Genomic DNA, 22,922 nt, shown 5'->3' on the forward strand with positions numbered 1-22,922 from the left:
AATAGTCTTAGATCTTTGAGTTCAGCTCATGAAAAATGGAGGCAAAAACAAAAGTGCTGTGTTTATAATTTTGTTCAGTGTTATATGGTTAACTAATCTGAACAAACTGGATCTTATTTTAAAGTGGTACTGAAGCAGACTCCACACAGATAATTCAATTTCAAACAAAGAAGCCTTATGAAAATCTATTAGAATTTTTTCACCCTCATGCAACATTTCGGATCGTCCACAACAAATTCCCAAAATATTGGAATATGTGAGCTGAGCGCACCTTTAGTCTATACCACACCCCTTTCCCACATCAAACACTTTTCAACGGCATCCAAAAGGCCTAAAATCTAATGCACCCTGACACACATTTCAGACAGGCCATTTCTCCAGGAAAGCCTTCTTTCTCTCCTGTCACAGTCATCAGTTTAGACTGACTGTAAGTCAGACAAGCATATCTGACACTAAGAGCACGAGGGCATGTTCAGCCCGAGCCTCCTGAGACTTCCTCCTTGAAGTGTAAACGAGATTTGTGTCCCTTGGGATTCACATCATGTCTGTAACAAAACTGGGTAGGTGTCTGGTTGACCTGAGATGGAGGATAAAGCCGTGTCGAGAGGTCTGCAAAAGGTGCTGGGGTTTTAAAAAGGTGCAATACGAACCGCATAACCACCGTGGCCTGAGACAAAAGTGTCACAACAGGGTGCTAAAGAGCATTTTACCTATGAGTCAAAACAAGGCTGGCTGTATTTAAGGAATTTCAACATGATTTTACACAGGTGCACTTTGCAAAAAGAAACAGCTCAGACAAGGTTATATTACTTACATGCCCCAAGCCATTTCATTTTCACACAAAGGAAATGTTAAAAATGACATGCTTTATATTAGATAGAGTTATGTGAAGTCTTTGTGCGAAATTTGCATAAAGTACCTGGCACAGAGACTTCATATCTGAAAGTGAAGTTTAATTTATGTTAACTGCACTTTAGCTTCTGAAGGTTTTCTCAAGATAAATCATTTTAATAAATGTCTACTTGTGGAAATGTAATAGTGGCTCAGAGACCCAGCCAGCAATGACATGTGGGGCCCATATGAGGGCTTGATGGGCGGCAAATGTGGGCCCCATTATGGGCTTGCACCCGGGATCCACATTGGGGCAAGTTGTGGAAGCCCAGACATACTAAAAGTGGGACCTGTAAGGGTACTGCGTGGGTCTTAATTGGGCAATTCATGTCAGACCCGTTTGGGCCCCACCTGCCCAAAATGGGTCTTAAGTGGGCTTGCACCTGGGATCCAACCATGGTTACCCAGATGGGCTTTAAATGGGCTCTGTAAGAATCTTATGTGGGTCCTACGTGGGAAATTCATGCCAGACCCATTGGGGCCCCACCTGCCCACAGGGGTTTAAAGTGGGTTTGCACCTAGGATTGCCCAGATGGGCTTTAAATGGGACCTGTAAGGGTCTTATGTGGTTCTTAACTGGGATATTAATGTCAGACCCATTTGGGCCCCACCTACCTAAAGGGGTTTAAAATAGGCTTGTACCCGGGATCCAGCCGTGGACGCCCAGATGGGTTTTAAGTGGGACCTGTAAGGGTGTTATGTGGTTCTTAACTGGGTAATTAATGTCAGACCCATTTGGGCCCCACCTACCTAAAGGGGTTTAAAATAGGCTTGTACCCGGGATCCAGCCGTGGACGCCCAGATGGGTTTTAAGTGGGACCTGTAAGGGTGTTATGTGGTTCTTAACTGGGTAATTAATGTCAGACCCATTTGGGCCCCACCTACCTAAAGGGGTTTAAAATAGGCTTGTACCCGGGATCCAGCCGTGGACGCCCAGATGGGTTTTAAGTGGGACCTGTAAGGGTGTTATGTGGTTCTTAACTGGGTAATTAATGTCAGACCCATTTGGGCCCCACCTACCTAAAGGGGTTTAAAGTGGGCTTCTAAGCCCATCTAAGCCCAACCATGCCAAATATTTTAAGGAAACAATCTAAGAAAAACTAAAATCGATGAATGTATGCAAGTCCAAGATAAATACAAAACACTTGACGCTTTGAACTACAAGAAATATATTGTTTAATTGAACAACAAACAAATTAAATGTCACAACAGTATATCTCTGAAAAAGTAATCTCTGAAAAAAAATAAATAAAAAAATATCACCAAAAAATAAAAAATAAACTCATGGTGTGGTGGATGCTCCCTTTTCTCTTAGGGCTCTTGCAGCCCTCTCCCCTCCACGGTCACGTGCACCGGTGAACCACTTCCCCAGCGCCATTTCTACTTGCTTCCGGTTCACACTTTGAGTAATTGCATTACTCTTCAGTGCACCTAAAAACAAAAGAGCATAAGTCTGTTCAGCAGGGTTCTTATGTGCTCCAACTTGCAACTCTTCAAATCATTCAGTCAAGTAAAACACATTTCCACATGTGGTAAGCTAAAATGTTTGCCCTACGGTGACATTTAACATGGAATTTCATGGAGTTTTATATACTTAACCCTTTTTCTATTACATGTTGAAATTTACAGTAGCCTCAAATGCACACCAGATGAGCGACATTAGAAAGCATTTTCCATGAATATATCAAAATTCATGAATTCTCCCGAGGCGAACCCTTTGTTTGTATGCATTATTTTAATGTGCCAGGTCGTTTTATTACTAGTTAGCAGTGTTGGGGTAGTTACTCAAAAAAAGTAATTAGTTACTAGTTACTTGTGTAAATTGTAATGAGATTACTTTACTAGTTAATGTGTTGGAAAAGTAACTTCACTACTTTACTTTCACGTTTCTTTATTTACCGTGTAGATACATGGACAAACATCATAGCCTATCATCACATTTTGCCCTATCATCACTTTATTGTACAAATTTATACAAAATGGTATGAAAGAACAATATCCCTGTCTGCACAAATAAATATGCCGCACTGTAAAATTCACAAACAAAAGGATAAAGGAGGCTATGGTGGGATCATTTTAAAATGGGGTTCAATACACAAGTGTCAAAACACAGGCTTTGGGAGAATAAAACTCTTCTCCTGAGGACAAAACCAGCTTTTTATTTGACTCATGGCAATAAAAAACAAAAAAATGAAGAGGTCAATGAAAAATAAAAAAATAAAGGTTACTTCATCCCATAAAATTCTTCATCTTAATTTAAAGGTGCCCTAGAATTATTATTATTTTTATATTTTATAATGTTTCCTCGGTTGCCCTTTTAATGTTAGTATGTTTTTTAGATCAAAAACAGTCATAATTTAGAAATAAAAGGCATTTTTCCTGGCCTGATTTTAGCCTCTGCTTTGAACGCTCTGTTTGAAGGGGCGTGTCTGCTGTGTGTAACCGGCCTCTGCTGTGATTGGCTGACATGCTTGCATATGAAATAGCCATGTATTACATGTGAAACTCTCTCGAATAATTTTACTACAGCTATAATATGTTTTTACTATTACAGCTATCGAGATTAACGAATCGTGAGATGTTTTTCGATCTACTCCCATCACATAAAGTGTTGCTGTGATGAGCATTGAGCAAGCAGATGACAGTCTATCGATCTTGAGGATGAAGATCCTATCATTGCAATGCAGTTTCTGCCTTCTCTGCTTTCACTAATGCAGACACGATCATGTGCAAGAGCTTTGTTGTGCAGTGTAACGTACGTCATTGAATTCATAACGAGTTTGGCAAGTGTCCAGTTAAACTCGAGCTGTGTGGAAAGATTGTTCTTTGATCGCTTTCTGTATATAATTTATTCACAATTTAAATACGTTTTTTTTTTTCATCCAACTAAAAGAAAGAATGTGAAGTTGATATTTTTGTCACTGACTCGACTTGCTGATGCATAAACAGTATTGAATGATTTTAAAGAGAAAGATTAACGTTACCTATCTGAATTTGAACAACAATTACACATCAGCTCGGTCCGAGGCCAGCTCTAGGGAAGTTGAGGAAACAGTCGTCGGTGAAATGTTTGAAAATTTCCAGAGAAAAAAAAATTAACTCATTGTTTCTTCAGAAGCTCGGACGAAGGAACTGAAATACACTTTTGTGTTAATGTGTACATCCAAACACTGATCAACTGCCATGCTTGGGCTGCGCAGCTCCGTCTCGTCTGTCACCGAACATGGGCTGGCATATGCAAATGTTTGGGGTCGTACATATTAATGATCCCGACTGTTGCGTAACAGTCGGTATTATGTGGAGATTCGCCTATTTTTCAGGGGTGTTTTTCAAAAACGAGATTTAAGTAAGAAGAAGAAAACTAGGGCTGTAGTCAACCAAAGAAATCCTTAGTCGACCAAAGTCTTGTCCTGCGCAACGATTAGTCAACTAAAAAAAATATGGATGTTTTGATTGAACTTTTTTAAACAATCGTCATAGAGCATTTATAAAAAAACGGGAAAAAAAAACAAAAATAAATAAAACTATAATAATAATACAATTCTTTGAAAATTAAGTGATTTTTTTAACTGCAAAAAGTGAGGAGCTCCGTCCTAGGTCTGTTGTGACAGTCACAATCAAGCACCTGATCACACCACACACTACAAAAAATATAACTGCTATCTGCCACATAATGAAAAATCTTAACAAAAGCTCTCGTTTATACAGGCTATTCTTCTTTATTTACAAAGCTATGGGTTAACTTTTGTCCAGCCGATCTAGGCATTTAAAAAAAATTAAAAAGCCTAAAAACAACCTGAAATAGGCTGTGTTGTAGGAAGGCTGCAAGGCGTAGGTTTATTTTCGTTTTGTTACATTATTTAGGCTATTTTCAAATGCGTCAACTGTACAAATAAAAAACGAAAACATATTAAGAAATCACAATCATGATAAAGCCGTTAAAATCGCTGCTCACGACTTTTGCGTGCTCAAGTTCGATTTCAAATGTAGGCACGCGATGTGCGCGCTCATAATGGAGCAACGCGGTCGCCTACCTCCACAGTTTTGTCATCTTTGTTTTAAAATGCAGCCAGACAAAAGATTTTGATTGACTAAAGCCAAAACAAGTAGTGTTGTACCTAAATGAATACAGCAAAACTACCTACAGGTATATCCCTTACTGATCGCGAAGCAGCAGCGCAGCCAGCCACAGGTGCCTTTCCCGAATGTATTATGTGTGTGCGCTAAACTGTGGCGCAGTTACAAAAATAGCCTAAATTAAAGCATTTAAAGTTGGGGATAAAACAGAGGCAAATTATATTTAGAATACAGTAATAAATAACTGCTTATAAAGGAATAAATATCAAGGAGTAAATCATTGAAAATGTATTTCTATTGGTAGATAAAAAAATGCGACTGGTCGACCAATAAGAATGTCAGTTGACCAAGACGGCATCGACTGATTAGTCGACTAAACGGCTAAAGTTGACAGCCCTAGAGAAAACAATGGTGTTTGAGACTCACTGTATGTCATGTCCATGTACTGAGTTATGCAACTATGCCAAAATAAATTCAATTTCACATTCTAGGGCACCTTTAAAATGCATTTTTCTAAACCTAAACGTGGGGATTAATGGTCGACAGGGGAAGCATGTCTTCTACAATGAACCCTGCAACAATCCTGTTCATTTTGTTTTGTGTTATCCAAGAGTTCCGAGCCTTGTTTATATACTTGACGCATCCGCACAAGTGCGAAGGTGCGCGCGGCAAAATTGATGTCATTGTGGTGTGGGCGGTCACACAAAAACCCATTTTACTTGATGTGCACGGCTTTTTTGCGGTGCCGCATCTGAGGATGAACAACTTCAAGAAGCCGAATCTGCACCTAGCATGTAAGTTACCCTACATCTCCGCAACGGCACCCAGTATGCACATCTAAACCAGTTATTTATGTTTACAAAATGAGCCTAAGATCCATGTTTTATAAAATGTCCACGAAACGTATTGAAATATTTAGTGAAATTAGAAAATAGAGATCATTCATTTAGTTCTATAGTCTATATACATGTGTTTATATCCACATATTTTGTTGTATTATCACAATAATCTTAGGCTTTACTACAGTAGCCTACATTTCACACAAATATTTTTGTCCTTTTGAGCAATAAACTGAAAGTAATGTGAATATTGCCACTTGCCGAAACCCCGTCTCCGTCTCAACTTCCCTCTCTCCTTCGCACCGGCAGCTATGTCACTCAAATCGGTCTCTATGGCAACGGTGCGCACGCACCACTAGACAGAACTTTCCACATAGGCAAACACAGCTTGGGTAACGCAGAAAAGCGCGTTTCTGTAGTATAGTAAAGTAGTGTAGTTACCAATATTTTTAGTGTAATGCGTTACTTTACGTCGTTACCCAAAAAAGTAATATTGTTACTGTAATTTGTTACTTTGTAACTCGTTACCCCCAACACTGCTAGTTAGTTACTAGTATTACTAGTCTGTTCTAACTTACAGGAGGACTTTTGTGTCCCCACAAACAACCATATAATTTAACTTCAGATAAATAAAAGAAAGGCCAAATATAAGTTTCATTGAGCAATTACAAAACTGAACTTACGATAGAATACTTCAAAAAGACGCAGATCTTTGAAGCACAGCTTCCCCATCCGTCCAGTCACATTGTACTTCCGTTGAAGTTCTGGTACCATAATGAACTTCATCATTCTCCTGGTGGCGTCCTCTAGTGATGAGCCCCCAATGTCTGCAACCATGGCAACCTTAACAGTAAACAGTAAGAGCACAGTACATTCAAAGTCACAGGAAGGAAATGCCATATTAAGTTGGAATATATCATAAAATATTAAAACAAAATGTTGTCAATTTCTGAGCTTGTTGCCAGGCAAATGTGTCAAAAAAGTGTCAACATATTCCTGTATTTCATTTTCTCTGCAACATGATGGAAGGACACATTTCCGGCATGTGTGCTATAAGCAGAGACTCACACACAACTCACGAGTATAAGTATAATGATCTTTATAACTTGTCTATTTAACTAAGGACTGTTTTTTATGATTTAAGATTAGTCAATGCAGCAGTGAACTGATGTTCAAGTTTACTTAAAGGTATTGTAGGTAGGAATTTTATTTAAAAAAAAAACAACCTTTCACCAAATTTGTTTAAACTTTCTGTAAATATCAATGCATAATTAAAATGTAAGTACTCTTAAAAAGAAAGTATAAAAATCGATTGTCTGTAGTCCTTTCATGAGTGTTTTAAAGAAAGCTCATTATTTCCAATCACTCCAGCCCCTGCCTTCTAGGCTCCTTCCAAAGCCACGCCCCCAAAACACATGAACGCGCGACTCCGACCGCTGAGGTGAAGACGCATTATTTACCTGAGACGAGCGGAGAGGAAGGAGCGCAGTGCATGTAGTAACATGTCAGAATCACATGTAATAAAAAATCTAACTTTATCACTATGAAGATAGACAAATAAGATGTATTTTAGTACTCATTATCAAGCTATTGGTAAAGTTTAAAATATATATTTATTGATTCGCTAACGAGCTAGTTATCTATAAGGCAGAGCTAAAAACAGGTTGCATGATACACGTTTTTCCATGGCCATCATTTACACTGTGATGAACATGAATTTCATGTAAGATTCATAACATGGTGTTCGGCATGTAAGAGTTTAATTCGTATTTCCATTTTTGGCGTGCTATCAGCATAATCGCTTTTCAGCATGTTTATGAACACCGTTGACTTAACGTTACATTACTGTATATATAAATACTGTATATGGCATAACCCAACCCCGTCCCTAAACCTACCTGTTAGTGGGGTTAATAGCATTTATGAGTCTTCCTCTACCATCCTAGGAAAAAATATCGCAGATGTAGATCTACATTTTGCTTCTTTTCACTCAGACATTTAACAGCGTGTACATACACGCGGAATCACTTGGACATTTAATGGCGTAGACATACACGCATACACGCGGATAGCTCAAAATACGTATGGATAACACGCCACTTCACTTGAAAGTGGTGTGTATGTTTACGCAAAACTCATGATGTCATGTTAGGGCATCATCAGCTCAAGGACAGATCGGGGGTTGGCGAAGCAGAGGAGATCGTTCAACAAGGGTCCAAGGAGCACTTCTTGGACAAGAGGACCTGTGTCGAGTTTTGCATCTTCAAAGCTCAAACAAGGGCATCTGAACAGGTACGATCTGGATACGTGCAAGTGGGCAGGTCCTGTGTGGCAAAAGGGTGGTTGACGGTTTCGTCCCGGTTGGAAATAATGAGCTGTGTTTAGTGCAGTTTAAACAGTCTAGAGTCACTCGAATTTTATACTCTTTTTATCAGAGTACTTACATTTTAATTGTACCTACCTACAATACCTTTAAGTCATTTCATGGGACTTGAACTCTGCAAAGTTTAGTGATTCATTAAGCATTGGAAAGATTTTGTCAGAAGAAAGAAAACACAGGAAAACAAGAAGATCTGGCCCCCAAAAACTTACTACTGCAGACATGAATTCAGGGTCTGACAACTTCTCATTCATGGCGACAACGTCCTCAACATTGGTCAGGGGGAAAACAGCGCCATCAGGTATTGTCATGACTGGGATTGAATCTTTTTGGAGCAGTGCGTTAAGCATCTGCCCATGCATCTTCAGTGTGTCTTTTACTTCTTCAAGCAATGTCACTAATCTGATGAACATTGCTCTGTCAATATTTTGGGGGGCTAAAGTTTGGCCACGAAGTAACTGGGCTGCTCTGTGGCCAGGAGACGGGGTGGGGCCGCCATTAAGTACGCTCATGCTGAGGCCACTTCGGGGGGACCCACAGGGGTTTCTTGGGGTCAGACTATGTCTTCCTGGGCTGCCCCTGGTTACCTGGTGAACAAATTTTGTGACAAATTTTACAATTTGGAAGCAAAAACTTTGACTTTAAAGAACATTTCAACCCCTCTAAACGAAAACAAAAAAACTCATATAAATACTATGGCAGATCTACAAGCTCATAATGCATTGTAACATCAACAGGCGTTGTGAATTTGCTCACCCTCCCAGAATCGTTGGGGCTGCTCCCCCTGCTGGATCCACTACTCCTGCGGGATCCGCTCCTCTGGCACCTTCTCCGCCACTCGGAAACACGAGGGCTGCGGCTTCCCCTCTGGGACAGATGAGGGCTGCTGAGTGCCCTCTGTGACGCATGAGGGCTGTGGCTTCCTCTCTGGGACAAATGAGGTCTGCTGAGTCCCCTCTGGGACACATGAGGACTGCGGCTTCTCCTCTGGGATACGCGAGGGCTGCGGATGGTCCTCTGCACAATTTGAAAGCAGAAATACAGCATTAACACCTCTTAAATATCCTAAGAGGAAGAAATACCAGTAACACTGCAGCAATTTAAAAACACAACACTACCATTAAAAAGTAATATATATATATATATATATATATATATATATATATATATATATATATAGGGTTGGGTACCGAAACTCCAATTGGGAGTTGGGTATATATATATATATATATATATATATATATATACACACACACACACACCGAAAGGTGCCAATAGTGAACCTGTTCTGACGTAAACGGTAGTAACCAGACCGAATAAGAATGAACATTTCAGTGCCTGATTTCGGTCCCTGAGTCTCTGTGTCATGAGGCGCTCACACACAGTCTCTCATTCTCTCCCTCTCCGTAGTGCGCACACTATACGGTTTATTGAATCACTGTCTGTTCCATCTTACCCTGTTAGTAATCTCTATTAATCTCCAGTATAATTACACTGTTTACTACAATATAGTTTTATTTGATAGTATGTAAATGTGAACTTATATTTTATATTGGTTTATTTATTATTACTATATGTTACTTGTACTTATATTGTAAGTTAATATTGTGTCCAGATTGGCCTTGTAAATAAAGGGGTATTATTTTTTGACAAAGTGTGTGCGGTTTCGTTTTCTTAAGTACCGTTTCGACACCGGAACCATTTAAAAAATACCAAGTAGGTACTGGTATCGGATAAAACCCACCCCATACCCAACCCTATATATATTTTTATATATATATATATATATATATATATTAGTGCTGAAGCGGCGCCCCGATGATGTTGACGCTTAAACGTCAAAATTACATCAACGTCATATTTTTTGCATTTATATATTTATTTTTTGCACGCTCCTGGCGGTACAGCTTGCCACACACACGGGAGACCAAAACATTGCAGAATAGAGGACGAAGACAACTAGAAGTGAATGTGCTTTCCATTAAATGAATCACACACATTAAAACCTTAACAAAAAAAAAAAAAAAAAAAAAGTCACTGTCTGTGGTTTTGGAATACCAAGCACATTGACTATCTATATTGACACATATATATCTATGGACTCGGCACAGTAATGTCATCACTCTGGAGAGGGAGAGGACTTTTCACGAGTGATATAGGCTATGTGCACAACTGCAGTTTCGAACTTCCGCTTTTGTCAGAAGTCGGCGTATCAGTTTCAGTTTCTACGACTGGTCATCCGCATCCACTAATAAACAAAGAAGATGAGTGCTGCTGTTGTACGAAAAAAAGAGTTCTTAAACACATCTAAGTTTCTAAGAACTGTAGTGGATCTAACGTCCGTTTCACACCCGTTTGCAGTGTGTGTTGCGGTGCAGGAGCGTGCTGTTAGTGCGTTCACATAGGCTATTATGATGCGTTTGCACAGTGAATAACTGATCCGCAGCTGTACAACAAACACATACTTAATATTTTTATTTAAAGTCCAGAAGTTATGCTGCAACTTATTTTTAAAAACAAATTGATGTGTCAGCATTGCGATTCTTTGTATGCACGTTTAAACACAATCTAAACAATGTAAGTTAGGGCTATTACTCCATGCATTACAAGTTGCTCAAGCAAGTGGTCAAATATTTCCTATATTAAAATCGCAAATAATTTAAATAAAAACTTGAAATTGACAAAAGCAGCCGACTTGCCTTTTCTTTTGCATTTTAATTTTAAAACAATAGATCTTGCATGTCACAAAACTTATTTTTTCCACGATCGAGACGAGTTCATTCTGTCGCCTGGTTGAAGTAAATTGTAGTTTTCCTTGATTAAATGTGCATTTATGGTGAGAGTACTACATGTTATTTAATTAAACGCATTTATGGTGAAATTACTACATTTTCAGGTCAATCTTTATCATTTTGACCACCAGCGTTTGCAGCACAGCAGAAATAGATTCGGCGTGGAAACGATCGCTGTTCTGCTGTTATATGTACCACACCAGTGAAAAGTGAAAGCCCTAACCTGCGTAGAAGACTGTGTGGCACTTTGCTCTGCTTCAAGTCGCTAACAGCCATTTGAGCTTCTACTGCTTCCTGATAAACACCAACCTTCGTGCGCAATGGCTGCACAAAATAGACATTTTGATCGATGCGCAAAATATAATAAAAATATTAAGTATGTGTTTGTTGTACAGCCGCGGATCAGTTATTCACTGTGCAAACGCATCATAATATGTGAACGCACTGAACGCAGAAGCACGCTCCTGCACCACAACACACACTGCAAACGGGTGTGAAAAGGAGGTTAGATCCACTACAGTTCTTAGGAACTTAGATGTGTTTAAGAACTCTTTTTTCGTACAACAGCAGCACTCATCTTGTTTGTTTATTAGTGGATGCGTATGACCAGTCGTAGACCGGAAACTGATACGCCGACTTCTGACAAAAGCGGAAGTTCGAAACTACAGTTGTGCACATAGCCCATACTACGCCAAGTTGAAGTGCTCCCAAGCACTTGCTGTGGTATTCCGCCATACATTATAGTTATCCACTTTACACGCTTAGAAAAGCGCAACGTTTTATTTTGTGTCACCATTCTTGGTTGAGTTACTCTGTGACTGTATTTAAATAGGGAAAACGTGGAGGTGTTTAGTCGTTTCTCTGCTTGGCCCCTATTGAATGAACTGGGCTAGTCAAGTGTGATCAAATTGTCTCGCGCTGCAGAGCGATTGAGTGCACACACTGAGACGAGAAAGCTATGTATGAACTCATCTTAGGCCCTGTTTACACGAGAACGCTCGCGGGTGAAAACGTAACAATATTTTATCGGATGTGCCTTTCGTTTACACGGCGACGGCATTTTTGAGGCTTAAAAACGCAAAAAAGTGAAAGCAACCTCCAGTGCTTTTTTAGTAATTCTTTAAAGTAAAAAGTACATTAAATCCTGACCATATGCTACTATATCTACATTCTCATTGAAGGAGGAACATTTTCATTTCTCCTTTTTGTAGGTGTAGTTTCACTTAATCATTTCAAACACTTAATCACTAACCCTGTTTTTTGTCCGGGCTTCACCTGCACTCCACACTTTCTTAGACACAAACGCCTCGGGAGGGGTAGGTGGCAACACATCTCCCTCGATGTCCGTTTCGTCGTCACTGGAAGCCAGCAGGGGTTTTGGTGCTCTATATTCAGTTAAAAACATACATTTAAACTTTTACAACAGAATACACTGAAAAAAAAAAAACAGTTTTTGTTGTTTGTTAGTGGCGTACTGATCTAGTTTTGGACTGTAAAATATTGGCATCGATATTCTTTTTAATAATTTATTCCCACCAAAATGAGTTTTTTTTTATTGTATGTGGCTTCAAGGCATTTTTCTAACAACTGCCATATTTGAGGTAAATGAAAAATGGAAATTAAAGGAAAAGGAAAAGTTTTTTTTTACCTAGGGCTGTCGCGGTAACCGCAATATTGCAGTACACCGCTTCTGACAAGTCAACCGCATCAATCGCGATATTCACTTTTTTTTTTTTATAAGGCTATACCCTTCTTGTTTTGAACTTAATGTACGTGTATTGAATGTTAAACAAGTTCATAATGATAACAAGACTGTTTATCATGGTGATGTGTAGCCTACAGGCTTCACACAGTGAATGAGAGAGATCGACAGAGCGCGTGCAATTACCTGTGTCTGTCTTTTAAGTCGTGAAAAGCTTGTCGTGTCAAAGGGAAGCGAAATATTTGTCGCATCATCATTTTAGCGGTATTTTCCCATAAATGCGCGTCAGCAGCAACGCTGGTCAGCATCCCACAGCACAAGGAAGTCGCGGGGAAATAAAATCAGTGAGTCACGCATTGAATCAATGCTATATTGGCCTCTAATAAGTGAAGCATCAGCGTTGCCCATGCGACGCATCGCTGCTCAGCTGAGCCTTGAAAAGTTGAACCTCAAAGTTAAAAATAATTAACTTGTTTCTTTACATGTCTTTTAATGAGTCAGCTTTTTTAAACGTGTTCGTTGAATGAACGGTTCAATGACTCGCTCAAAGTCCGTTGTCATAACAATATGCGCGCTGAGTGAAAGTTTTTCGATGCGCATATACTGTAGACGCTGTTTAGTTTCGGTTACATTGGTTACTAAAAATGTCCTCGTTTTTGTCCACATCGTAAACTTTATTTATATAGCAACAAATACATATAAATTAAATAAATAAATAAATAATGTAAATGGCGGTAATACCGAATATCGTGCTATGAGCCACTCAACATAACCGCAAGGGAAATTCCATAACCGCGACAGCCCTATTTGAACCTGGACCTTATTTCTAGCATGAAATAAGTTTATAAACTTACCCGGAGAACTTTCGAGTCACCTGTCATTTGCAAGAAATTTACACCCATATCAATGAGTGCTATTTCAGCAAAACACTAGATGTTAGGGCCAGTAACATTTCAGCCTAAATAAAACATTATCAGTAACGCCTTCTTTTCACAAATATATGGTTATACATTGCTAGTGCTATCCCTCGTTGACTTTCGAGTGGCTTGGTTGTCTTCCAGGGCTTTTAAAAAAGAATTTAGCAAACTAGCCTGAGGTTATCTAGATAGCTTTGGGTTGACATACGTCAATGATGTCACTTCCACATAATTTTGCACAATGAAGATGTCCTACACATCCTCAGAATCGGATATTCGGATATTATACTAAACTAGCAGTAGCAAGTTAGCAGGCCATTGAATGTAGTGTAAAGGCTGAAATAAAATAATTGTTTGGTGGAAAATCAGCTCATATTGACAGATCTTTTTAAAAATGCCTGGATGACATGTTCAAGTCACTAGCAATGCATACATACTGGTGAATAGAAGACGTTTTGTCACTGACAATGTTTTATTTAGGCTGAAATGGTACTGGCCCCGACTTCTACCGTTTTGCTGGAATGGACGCAATTGCATGGATCAAAATATCTCCCGAAGGACAAATAGTGACTCCAAACTTCCCGGGGTAAGTTTATGAAAAAATATCACAAGCTAGAAACAAGGTTTTTAAAAAAACAGTACAGGTTAAAAAAAAACAGTACTTGTCCTTTAAAGCCAGAAATCGTGCAACGCCACAAATATTCTGTATTACATTACCTCCTTTTTCGCCTTGCAGCCATTTCATCAACATCTGTCTGTAAGTCAGACGTTGCCTCCGCTTTTTTACATTTTTGGCGAGCAGCCTCGAAAGTGTCTTAATAACAAAAGGAAAAAGGGTTTTGGTATGCAATCTATGGTGACCGTGAAAAAAAATAACTATTTAATTAGGTGTCTGCACCTAAATTCTTCGAGTTGAATAAACATTAAAAAAAAAACATTGTTTACCATTTATGATGGCTGATGTTGGTTTAGACAAAAGACAACTGAATATAGAAATCTCAATTTTACAGCCTAAATTTGAAAATTACATTATTGGCACTTATAGAAATTGATGTCTTATTGACACTGGGCTACATAGATTACAGCCAAAGTATTTGTCAAATTCAGAAAGAACCTCTTACCTGCCCGTCCAAGTACTCTGATGGAGTATTTCGGCCACGATTCCTCTGGCTTGTGTCGGTCCTTCACAGCCTTGGTTACATTATGGCCTGATGGCCAGAAACACTCACTGTCGTCTTCGGTCATCCAACAAGTTGGAATTATATCCACCACAGCTTTGCCATTATGAATCTCGTCTATAAACTCGACGATACAGTACAGGGACATGCTGCAAAGTTCATAATGGTTACTGATTGTGTAACTGGACAAATGCAACAGCTCCATCCTGCAATGGCAGAAGTACTAGTCTCTCAGTTAACTCTGTGACCGACACACCATGCAGCTGGTGAGACAGCCGTGTCACTGTTCTAATCCCCACACACGTTGACTCAATAGGGTAGTTGTAAAAGCTGTCTTGTTTTTGATAAAACTGACAGACTGCGTACATACCCCCCGATACCAACTCAACAATGTTCCGAACCACAGCAACTTTTCCCTTAACATTAAAACAATTGTTGCCTTTACGACATGAAATTATATTGCCATCATGTCTGTACTTCATGTACTGCATGCGGACAGGAACATCAGGTAGAGTCGGACCTGAGAAATGTGGTTTTAGAGGCTTATTTGCCCTCTCTTTTCCACATTTAAGGGAGAGTGAATGCTGTTTTTCACTGAGACGCCTTACAAGTTGTTGAACTGCGCCTTGGGGCCGTCTCACCATCCGCTTTATAGTCCCTAGATGATTTTCAAAAGGGAAACATGACACGTTGTCTAGGGAACCAAATTTTCTGGCATCATCGGCAAGATGGATGAGCGAGTGAGTGTTATAGACTAGCTGCTCGGATCCATATATCTGTCCAAAATTTGTCACATAACATTTCAGTAGCTTGCCTGCATATTCACAGTGCTCAGAGCACAAGGCTGGACTGAGAAGTATCCTCATTGCAACTGAGAGTATCATAAAGTTTTTGTACAGCCTTGTTGGTAGGCGTCCTTTCAGTACCACAGGACCTGTGTACAACAGAAACTGTCGATATTCAGTGGCCTTCCAATTTCTGTATTCTCTAAGTGACCTTGGCTTACGTGAAAAATTCTGTGGGAGATTTGCTCTGATTGATTCCAAGTGATCAGAAATCATGTTGATTGTGGAAGAAGAAAGACGACTACTTAAAGGTCCCTTGGTCCAAAGACGTACAATTCTTCTAACATGTCCTAAGCATACCAAATGCATATAGTCAAGGACAAAGCTTGAGACCATTCTAATCCCAAGCTCTTGTAGCGGTGAGACTATATCATTATGGTGATGGTCACTATCAAGCTGCTGATCAAAGGTCAAGTCTGTTCGCAGCGGTGCAGTCAATTCTGGAAACACAACTGTACCTAAATGAACCCCATACTCAGTGCATCGCTCGCAGGAGCTGTAGCCAGTGTGACCTTTGATGCATTTCAAGTAGGCACGAGCAGGTGCATCACAGATAAATGCATCTGGAAGAGCAACATTGTAATGTCTTCCATTGTATTCTAGACCATCATGCATTAATAGCTTCAACTCCTCAATGAAATCCTTCAGGTATTCATTAATACATTGAGGCTTTGTTGGGCCAGCAAACAGACCAATGACACCAACATTAGCTCTGGGAAGTTCCTTGATCTTAGCCAGAATAGGCCATAACTCCTGTTTAGAGCTGCTTGAGAGGGGTATACCATCAATGTTGATACGCAGTGTTATAGTATCTACTGAGGAATGTGCTTCCTGTGACAGAGCTGAAATGATTGCGTTAGACACTCCAATATGGCAGTAGCATCCAGTTCCGATGTCTTTGATTTCGTAGGTTGTTGAGGTTGACAAAAGAGTTCTTGGATCTTTTGGTAACTCCAAGCCACACTGCACTAATAAGTGCAACAGTTCTGACAGGGCACTATGTGAAATATTGTGATTTACTGACCAGTCTCTTAATTTCCTTCTAATGTCACTAAAGCTACAAGTGTCTGATTTTTCAACTGTGCTCTCCGAATCAGTCTGATCATTTTGGGCTTCAAAATTGTGTTTGGAAACAACTTCAGAATGTGATTCGTCATCACTTTGAGACCCCAACTCTTCACTGTGATGTCCACAGATCTGCTTGTCATTTGAATTGTTACTTCCATGAGACTTAAAGTCTTTCTCTGATGCATTGAAATACATATTTGTTGGCACAATGTCATTTTGGCAGCCTTCCAAATAATTCAAGTGCTCCTGTACTTTCATTTTAACACGTCTTCGTTTAGTCCAACGACTGTCGTCATAATCCATTTTTCGTTTGGATCTGTAATAGACAAAGCTTTTATACTTTATAAAACAGACAGACATATTGAGGTGTTTAAGATAAAGACCTTATGACTGTCACACAAGTTTGTGTGAAATAATTGTGCCTCAGATAATATATTTCAATAGCCAAAGATTGTGACTCATCCTTAATCTGCGATGGTCTGTTTAAAGGGGTCATATGTAAGATTGTGGCCAAAACTGATACTATAATCAAGTTTAATTGAGCAAGATCAGGGTTTTTCCTTGGCCAAAAAAGGGAAATGAGAAATGAAAACTTTTGAGATGAGAATCCTGGCTAAACAACTGTGATATAAGTTAGTGATATAAGCATTTGAAATTAACATCATTTGGCAATGTCTTATAACATATCAGGAGCATTTAAAGGAAACTTTAAAGTCAATGTATGGAAACTTACGCCATATTTATAAACAACAGGGTACACGTCCTTCTGTCACTTTCCTGTCTGGCAAGACCTTAATGAAATCAGAAAAAAATTGAGCAAATCAGTGTTCAACAGAAACTATCAATCAATAGCAAGATAAGTAATAAATGAACATAGAATAACTAGGGCTGGACCAGAATATTCGAATATTCGTTCGGTGGGTTAGTATTCGATTTGAAAAAGTGACTTTTTTTTTTTTTTTGCACACCTGGCATCCCACTCGAAAATTCTCATTCACGCTTGAATATGTTTTAATTTAACAGTATAAAATCTGGTGAAATTTAACACTTAACATATAACTTCATTATAGCTACTTATATTTGTGTATATATTTTATTGCTTATATTATTTAAATATATTTGCTTCTTCTTGGACTACTAAAAGTGTCCCTGCAACGGGAGTATCCTCCAGCTAGAGCGCAGAACAACGGAGTTTGTATGGACAGAAGTGCATGCCTGTGCTTGTTTTTTGGGTTAAGCAGTGTTGTTTTGACATTGTGGAAAACAGAATAATAGAAACAAAATGAATTATCCTTTTTACCCTTTATCAATCTAAATGAATCTACTGCGAGACTTTGAGATTTTACTGGGACGTCACGTCACAATTTTGTTTTATTTATTTAAATCTATTTTACTTTGTCAGTGAGAAGACAATACCTTATTAAAAATATTGCTTAAGTTAAAAGACCTGTGTATGTGTTTTATATCACTAATGCAGTGCCGTTCTCGGATAATATAATCCCTGCTCGCGTGAGGTACGCACGCCGCCTCTTTATTTAAATGTACCCTACTTTTTCAGTTACTTGTTACGGAGTTATAAGTTAACAGACCTGTGTGTGTTTTGCAGTGTTCGTTCTCGGGGCATAAATTCTGCTCGTGTGAGGCGCACTGCTTCCCACTCGCGCTGTTCTGTAGTTTATTAAAAGTTCAGTGTTTCCCCTACAATGTATTCAGCAGCGGCGCAGCGCCGCCGCTGGATTTTCAGCACCGCTGCAAAATTTTTTCATGATCAGCAATATCATGACATTCACTTCATTCACTTATACACCTAAAAACACAGACATGGCGACCGGCAGCGCTGCTAATGTGGCTCTGAATCCACTTGTTGACAAGAACGGAGGAAAGAGCCATAAATGGAAATATTTTCGATTAGGCTAATGTCACGTTGCCATAAGGGGCCGTTCGTTAATTTAAATAAGGCATACGCGCTCCACTCAGAATAGAAGTGACGCGGCGGCGGCGCGCTCGTTTATCCAATCGCGCCTCTGTTCAAGGTTGCATAGCAACGAGAGACTCCACGGGACAGCGAGCACTTGTGGAAAAGAGAAAGCGGTACGAACTGTTTCCATGAGGACGAAGAAGTATCACCTACTGCTCATAGTCCTGATAGTTAAATATTATTTAATTTTTCAGATGAATCTATAACTGGTTGGTGAAGAGAAAGGCAGATGGGGACCATGAAGGAGCTGAGGTTAGCTGGGGGGGGGGGGGGGGGGGGCCTTTGTCACTTCGCGGGGCTTCAGTGTCACACAAACCTTCAGAAATCATTTCTAATATGATGTTATATGTAATATGATGTTTTTAATAATAAAATAATCTTTAAAAAAGAGCAGATATCATCATGTAATAGTATTTCACAATATTAGGCTACTGCTTTTTCTGTATTTTTGATTAAATAAATGCAGGCTAGATGAGCATAAGGCTTCTTGCAAATCATAAAATAGTATCACTCTCACTCACACACATCTGAAAAGCCCAGAAAAATTAAGTGCTCACAGATTGGGTGTGGCCTTTGCCATTAAGAAAAATGTTCAATAAATTGTAAATAATCTTTTTCTAGGTTGTGACGTTTAATTTTTCCCCTATCAATTTCTACATTTTAGTTTGAGTTTTAAAACTTACAGGTTATTTTTTTATAGTATAACGACCTCTTAACTGTCAAAATATCAAGGAAAATTTGAATTCTCTGTTCATGACCCCATTAAAGCTACATTATGTATTTTTCTCAGCCGCTAGGTCGCTAACCTCTTACAATAACAAAGACGCAGTGAATAAGCGTAATGATGGAACTTGTCATGCCGATGGATCTAATGTGTTTGGAAAATGTATTTCTACATTTTTCAAACTCATGGTTCAAGGGGTTATTTAAAAAAAAAATTATCCCGGAGGTGCAATTCCCCAAACCGCACAGCCCCACCCCACCCCACCCCGCCCATCGCGGCTTGGTAACAACCTCCGGCACGGCGGCACCTAACAGCACCGCTGCTGAAAAAATTTCTAGGGGTATCACTGAAGTTTATTAATTCTGAACGTGTCGCGTCTCGCCTGTCTATCTATATTGCACCATCAATATAGTTATACAAATAAAATCTAAAAAGTAACCTGCAGGGAACGTTCTGGGAATTCTGGTTCTGGGAGCACTTCTTGTAAAACTGTTTATCATTTTAATGTTCACTACAAAGATTGTATGTATTTTTTTTGATTATTATTTTTTATTTTTTTGGTACATTTAAGCATAATTTATTTTAGGACTTATTTGTTTGCCAGTTGTGGTCTGTGCAATATTATTCAAAGTCCTAAACCTAAAATTATGTATTATGTATGTATGTTATGATCTACTACAGTAATGATGATATTTAAAATAATATTGCATTTTATTGGCGTTTCCCCACATTGTCCCACAGCAACATTACAATAGTGTAGACAAGTGTACAATGATTTATAATAATAATTAGTTCTATAGTGTCCAATCCATTTAATTAATTGAACATATTCAATATTGGGTGCATCCAAGTTATTTGACATAGGTCTATTTTAACTTTTTATTTTTTTAAAGTAACGCAATAGTTACTTTCCCTGGTAATAGTTACGGTTATAATTCTTTAATTCAGTTACTAACTCAGTTGCTATTCGTGAGAAGTAACTAGTAACTAAAACTAATTACTTTAAGTAACATGCCCAAAACTGATGACTACTTATTAAACTAAACAAAAATGTTCTTATAAATCACTCCAAAACTTCAACAAGTTGAAGAATCATCTGTAACAAATTGTTCACTCAAATGCTACCTACAAATAACGATCCAGGATATTTCTATGATCCTACATAGTTGCATTGTACAAATACATTTTATCTGTGTAATGTAATGTAACTTGTAGAAGATAAATCAATCAGGTGCAATTCAGTGTGAAAATTGAACAAAGAAAATTTCAAACCTCTTTTAATTACAGTGTCTATCTATATTACACTACTAATAGGCTATATTGTAAAACAAATGCAATGAAAAATAAACTTTCATAATTAGTTGTGTACAAATTTCTATACTTGTAAGTAAGCAATATACTAGGAAACAACTCAGCGCCGCTAATTAAGCAAAACAAAATGAATGGGCTGCCGATGTACGAGTTTTATGGGCCGTTAAGACAAAAAAATAAATAAAGTAGGCTATGTATCGGCCCAAAAAGCACGTCGGTCACCGTGAATCTCAAGAGGCTACATCGGGAAGTACATTTATTTCGTTTGACACTTTAATGGCTTGAGAAGGTTTACTTTTATACTGGGCTTATTTGTATTTTGTTGCTTTCTCTGTGTTCGTCCCTGTGGACCAGGTGTATACTGCTTCCGATCAACGCGCCAGCAGCTGAGCACTTGCCCAACGTAATGTAACGCAACCCCCCGAAAAAGATTGACAATAATCATCAATTCAATCTAATAATCAGTAATTAAGTAACTAAACGTGTGGCTGAGGGGCGCCTTAGAGGTAAATTATCCGTTATCACATGTGGCACACTATTTTTAACTAAAAATAAATAATGTATACTCATAACCAGTATAATTTCTTCATTCTGTCAGCCGCGACGTCGCAGAAATAGGAACCGTTTCTAAATTAGAAACTTCGCGTGTCGCCGTCGCGTCTGGTTAGGACAAAACTCTGATTAACATGGAAAAGATACCTTTTTTATCACGTGTTGCGGCGTCGCGTCGCGTGTAGTTAGGACACGGTGTCTGTGAGTTGTCGATTAATGGGCAGTAGCAGCAGAGAATGTGAAGTAGCAGCTAAGTCAAGGGCGACACTAGAGCGAGCGCCCGCGGCGCCCACACTAACGTTAGTTCTCAATGTACATGTCTATGTTGAGCCACTTGCTGACCACAGCCAACTGCTGCTGGGCCCCTGGCCCTTTCTGTGGTGTGTCATCACTCACGTAGCCATGGCCGTGCACGACCGGGTTATTGCTAATAAACAGGTGTTCGAGATTTGCTGCTTACCGGTTATGCGCATGTGCACACTCCGTTTTTTTTTGTTGTTTTTTTTTACAAAAGGTACATTTTCCTGTTATAATGTATAATTTCGCTTTAAAAAATGCTTACTATCATATGAATATTTGTACGGTCAGCCAGCTGAAAAGGAATAACTGAAAGTTTCAGTTACTATGATGAGGAAAGGTGCTTTGACAAGTCAAAGATGAATATTTTATAATTTGTACTTTTCACACCGTTTTTAAAAATAAAAACAGTAACGTTAGTCTACAGTAAACAGTAGCTACTCATAACTTAGAATTGTATTATAATTGTATTTCACACGACTTTAATCGGCATTCTGTGATCAATTCGCGCTACGGTAGCATTTTTCGACAAAGCAGCAGCAAAAATTGGCAGAAAACCGGTTTTGAACGGGTTTTTGGCTGCATGTAAACGTAGTCAATGTGTTGCAGCTCTTTCTGCTCGACCGAATGAACGCCTGTGAAACACTGTAATCATATATCGAACTATCGGAAATGTGTTTAAAGCTCATATCAGCGTTATTAAAAGTATATCGTGATTCGTGATATGAATTGTCCAACTTCTCCCGCTATTTTCCCCTTTGGTTAGATTCTACTTCAGATTAAACAGCCCAAACCAAAAACATTACAGACCACTGGCAGTTTTATTTTTCTGGCAACATAATATTTAAACTTACCTCATTCGTGAATATCTGATGTGAATGTCTGAAGTTCTTCTCCTCGAAGTGTCCGCTGGCAGAGATGCTTTCCGAACAGACCGTTACGTTTAGAGCGCGAAAAAGGGCCCTTGCATACAAGCCCCTTATAGATGTCCTAAGAACTGCCTGACTGAATAACAATTAAATACAGTAAAAATAGTAAATATGTCAGAGAAATAATAAACGTTAACTTCTTCGCTGGCTTCATATGAATCAACCTAATTATTGTTGTGTGCATAAATAGAAAGAGTACTGAACATCTGTACTCAAATGCAAGTACTGTTGTGCCGAAGTTACGACGTCAATCTGTAGTAGGCCAAAACGCGGAAGTGAGTTAGCATTTTAGCACTCCCCGTTCCCTCCATAGACAGTATAAGGTTCCATCGCTCTAAAGTCTATGGGATTTTTGCTAAATCGCCTGAAATAAGTTCTGTGGATAACAAAGCCTCTATATATTTTCACGTTTTGATCTATGACATAAAACACACAGTTCTAA

General features: G+C 38.9%; 1 protein-coding gene across 4 annotated transcripts; it reads right to left on the reverse strand.

The window, feature by feature from the left end:
• Nucleotides 1-2,173: 2,173 nt before the first annotated feature.
• Nucleotides 2,174-22,527, reverse strand: LOC120488623 (uncharacterized). Of its 4 annotated transcripts, XM_089134951.1 has the most exons (9): nt 22,406-22,527; nt 17,423-17,480; nt 14,720-14,925; nt 14,316-14,412; nt 12,232-12,364; nt 8,944-9,204; nt 8,400-8,774; nt 6,491-6,650; nt 2,174-2,322 (listed from the first exon to the last, which is right to left on the reverse strand). In XM_089134951.1, exons 2-9 carry the CDS (start codon nt 17,425-17,427, stop codon nt 2,174-2,176), a joined length of 1,386 nt encoding a protein of 461 aa, XP_088991077.1. In that variant the 5' UTR covers nt 17,428-17,480; nt 22,406-22,527. The 4 variants fall into 4 exon arrangements, with proteins under 4 accessions (XP_088991077.1, XP_039541178.2, XP_088991078.1 ...); XM_039685244.2 differs by lacking the exons at nt 17,423-17,480; nt 22,406-22,527 and having other exon boundaries at nt 14,720-15,114; XM_089134952.1 differs by lacking the exons at nt 6,491-6,650; nt 17,423-17,480; nt 22,406-22,527 and having other exon boundaries at nt 2,181-2,322; nt 14,720-15,114.
• Nucleotides 22,528-22,922: the final 395 nt, after the last annotated feature.

The sequence above is a fragment of the Pimephales promelas genome, chromosome 9 (genome assembly GCF_988280905.1).
Source record: "Pimephales promelas chromosome 9, fPimPro1.hap1.1, whole genome shotgun sequence".
In the NCBI taxonomy this organism is placed as follows: domain Eukaryota; kingdom Metazoa; phylum Chordata; class Actinopteri; order Cypriniformes; family Leuciscidae; genus Pimephales; species Pimephales promelas.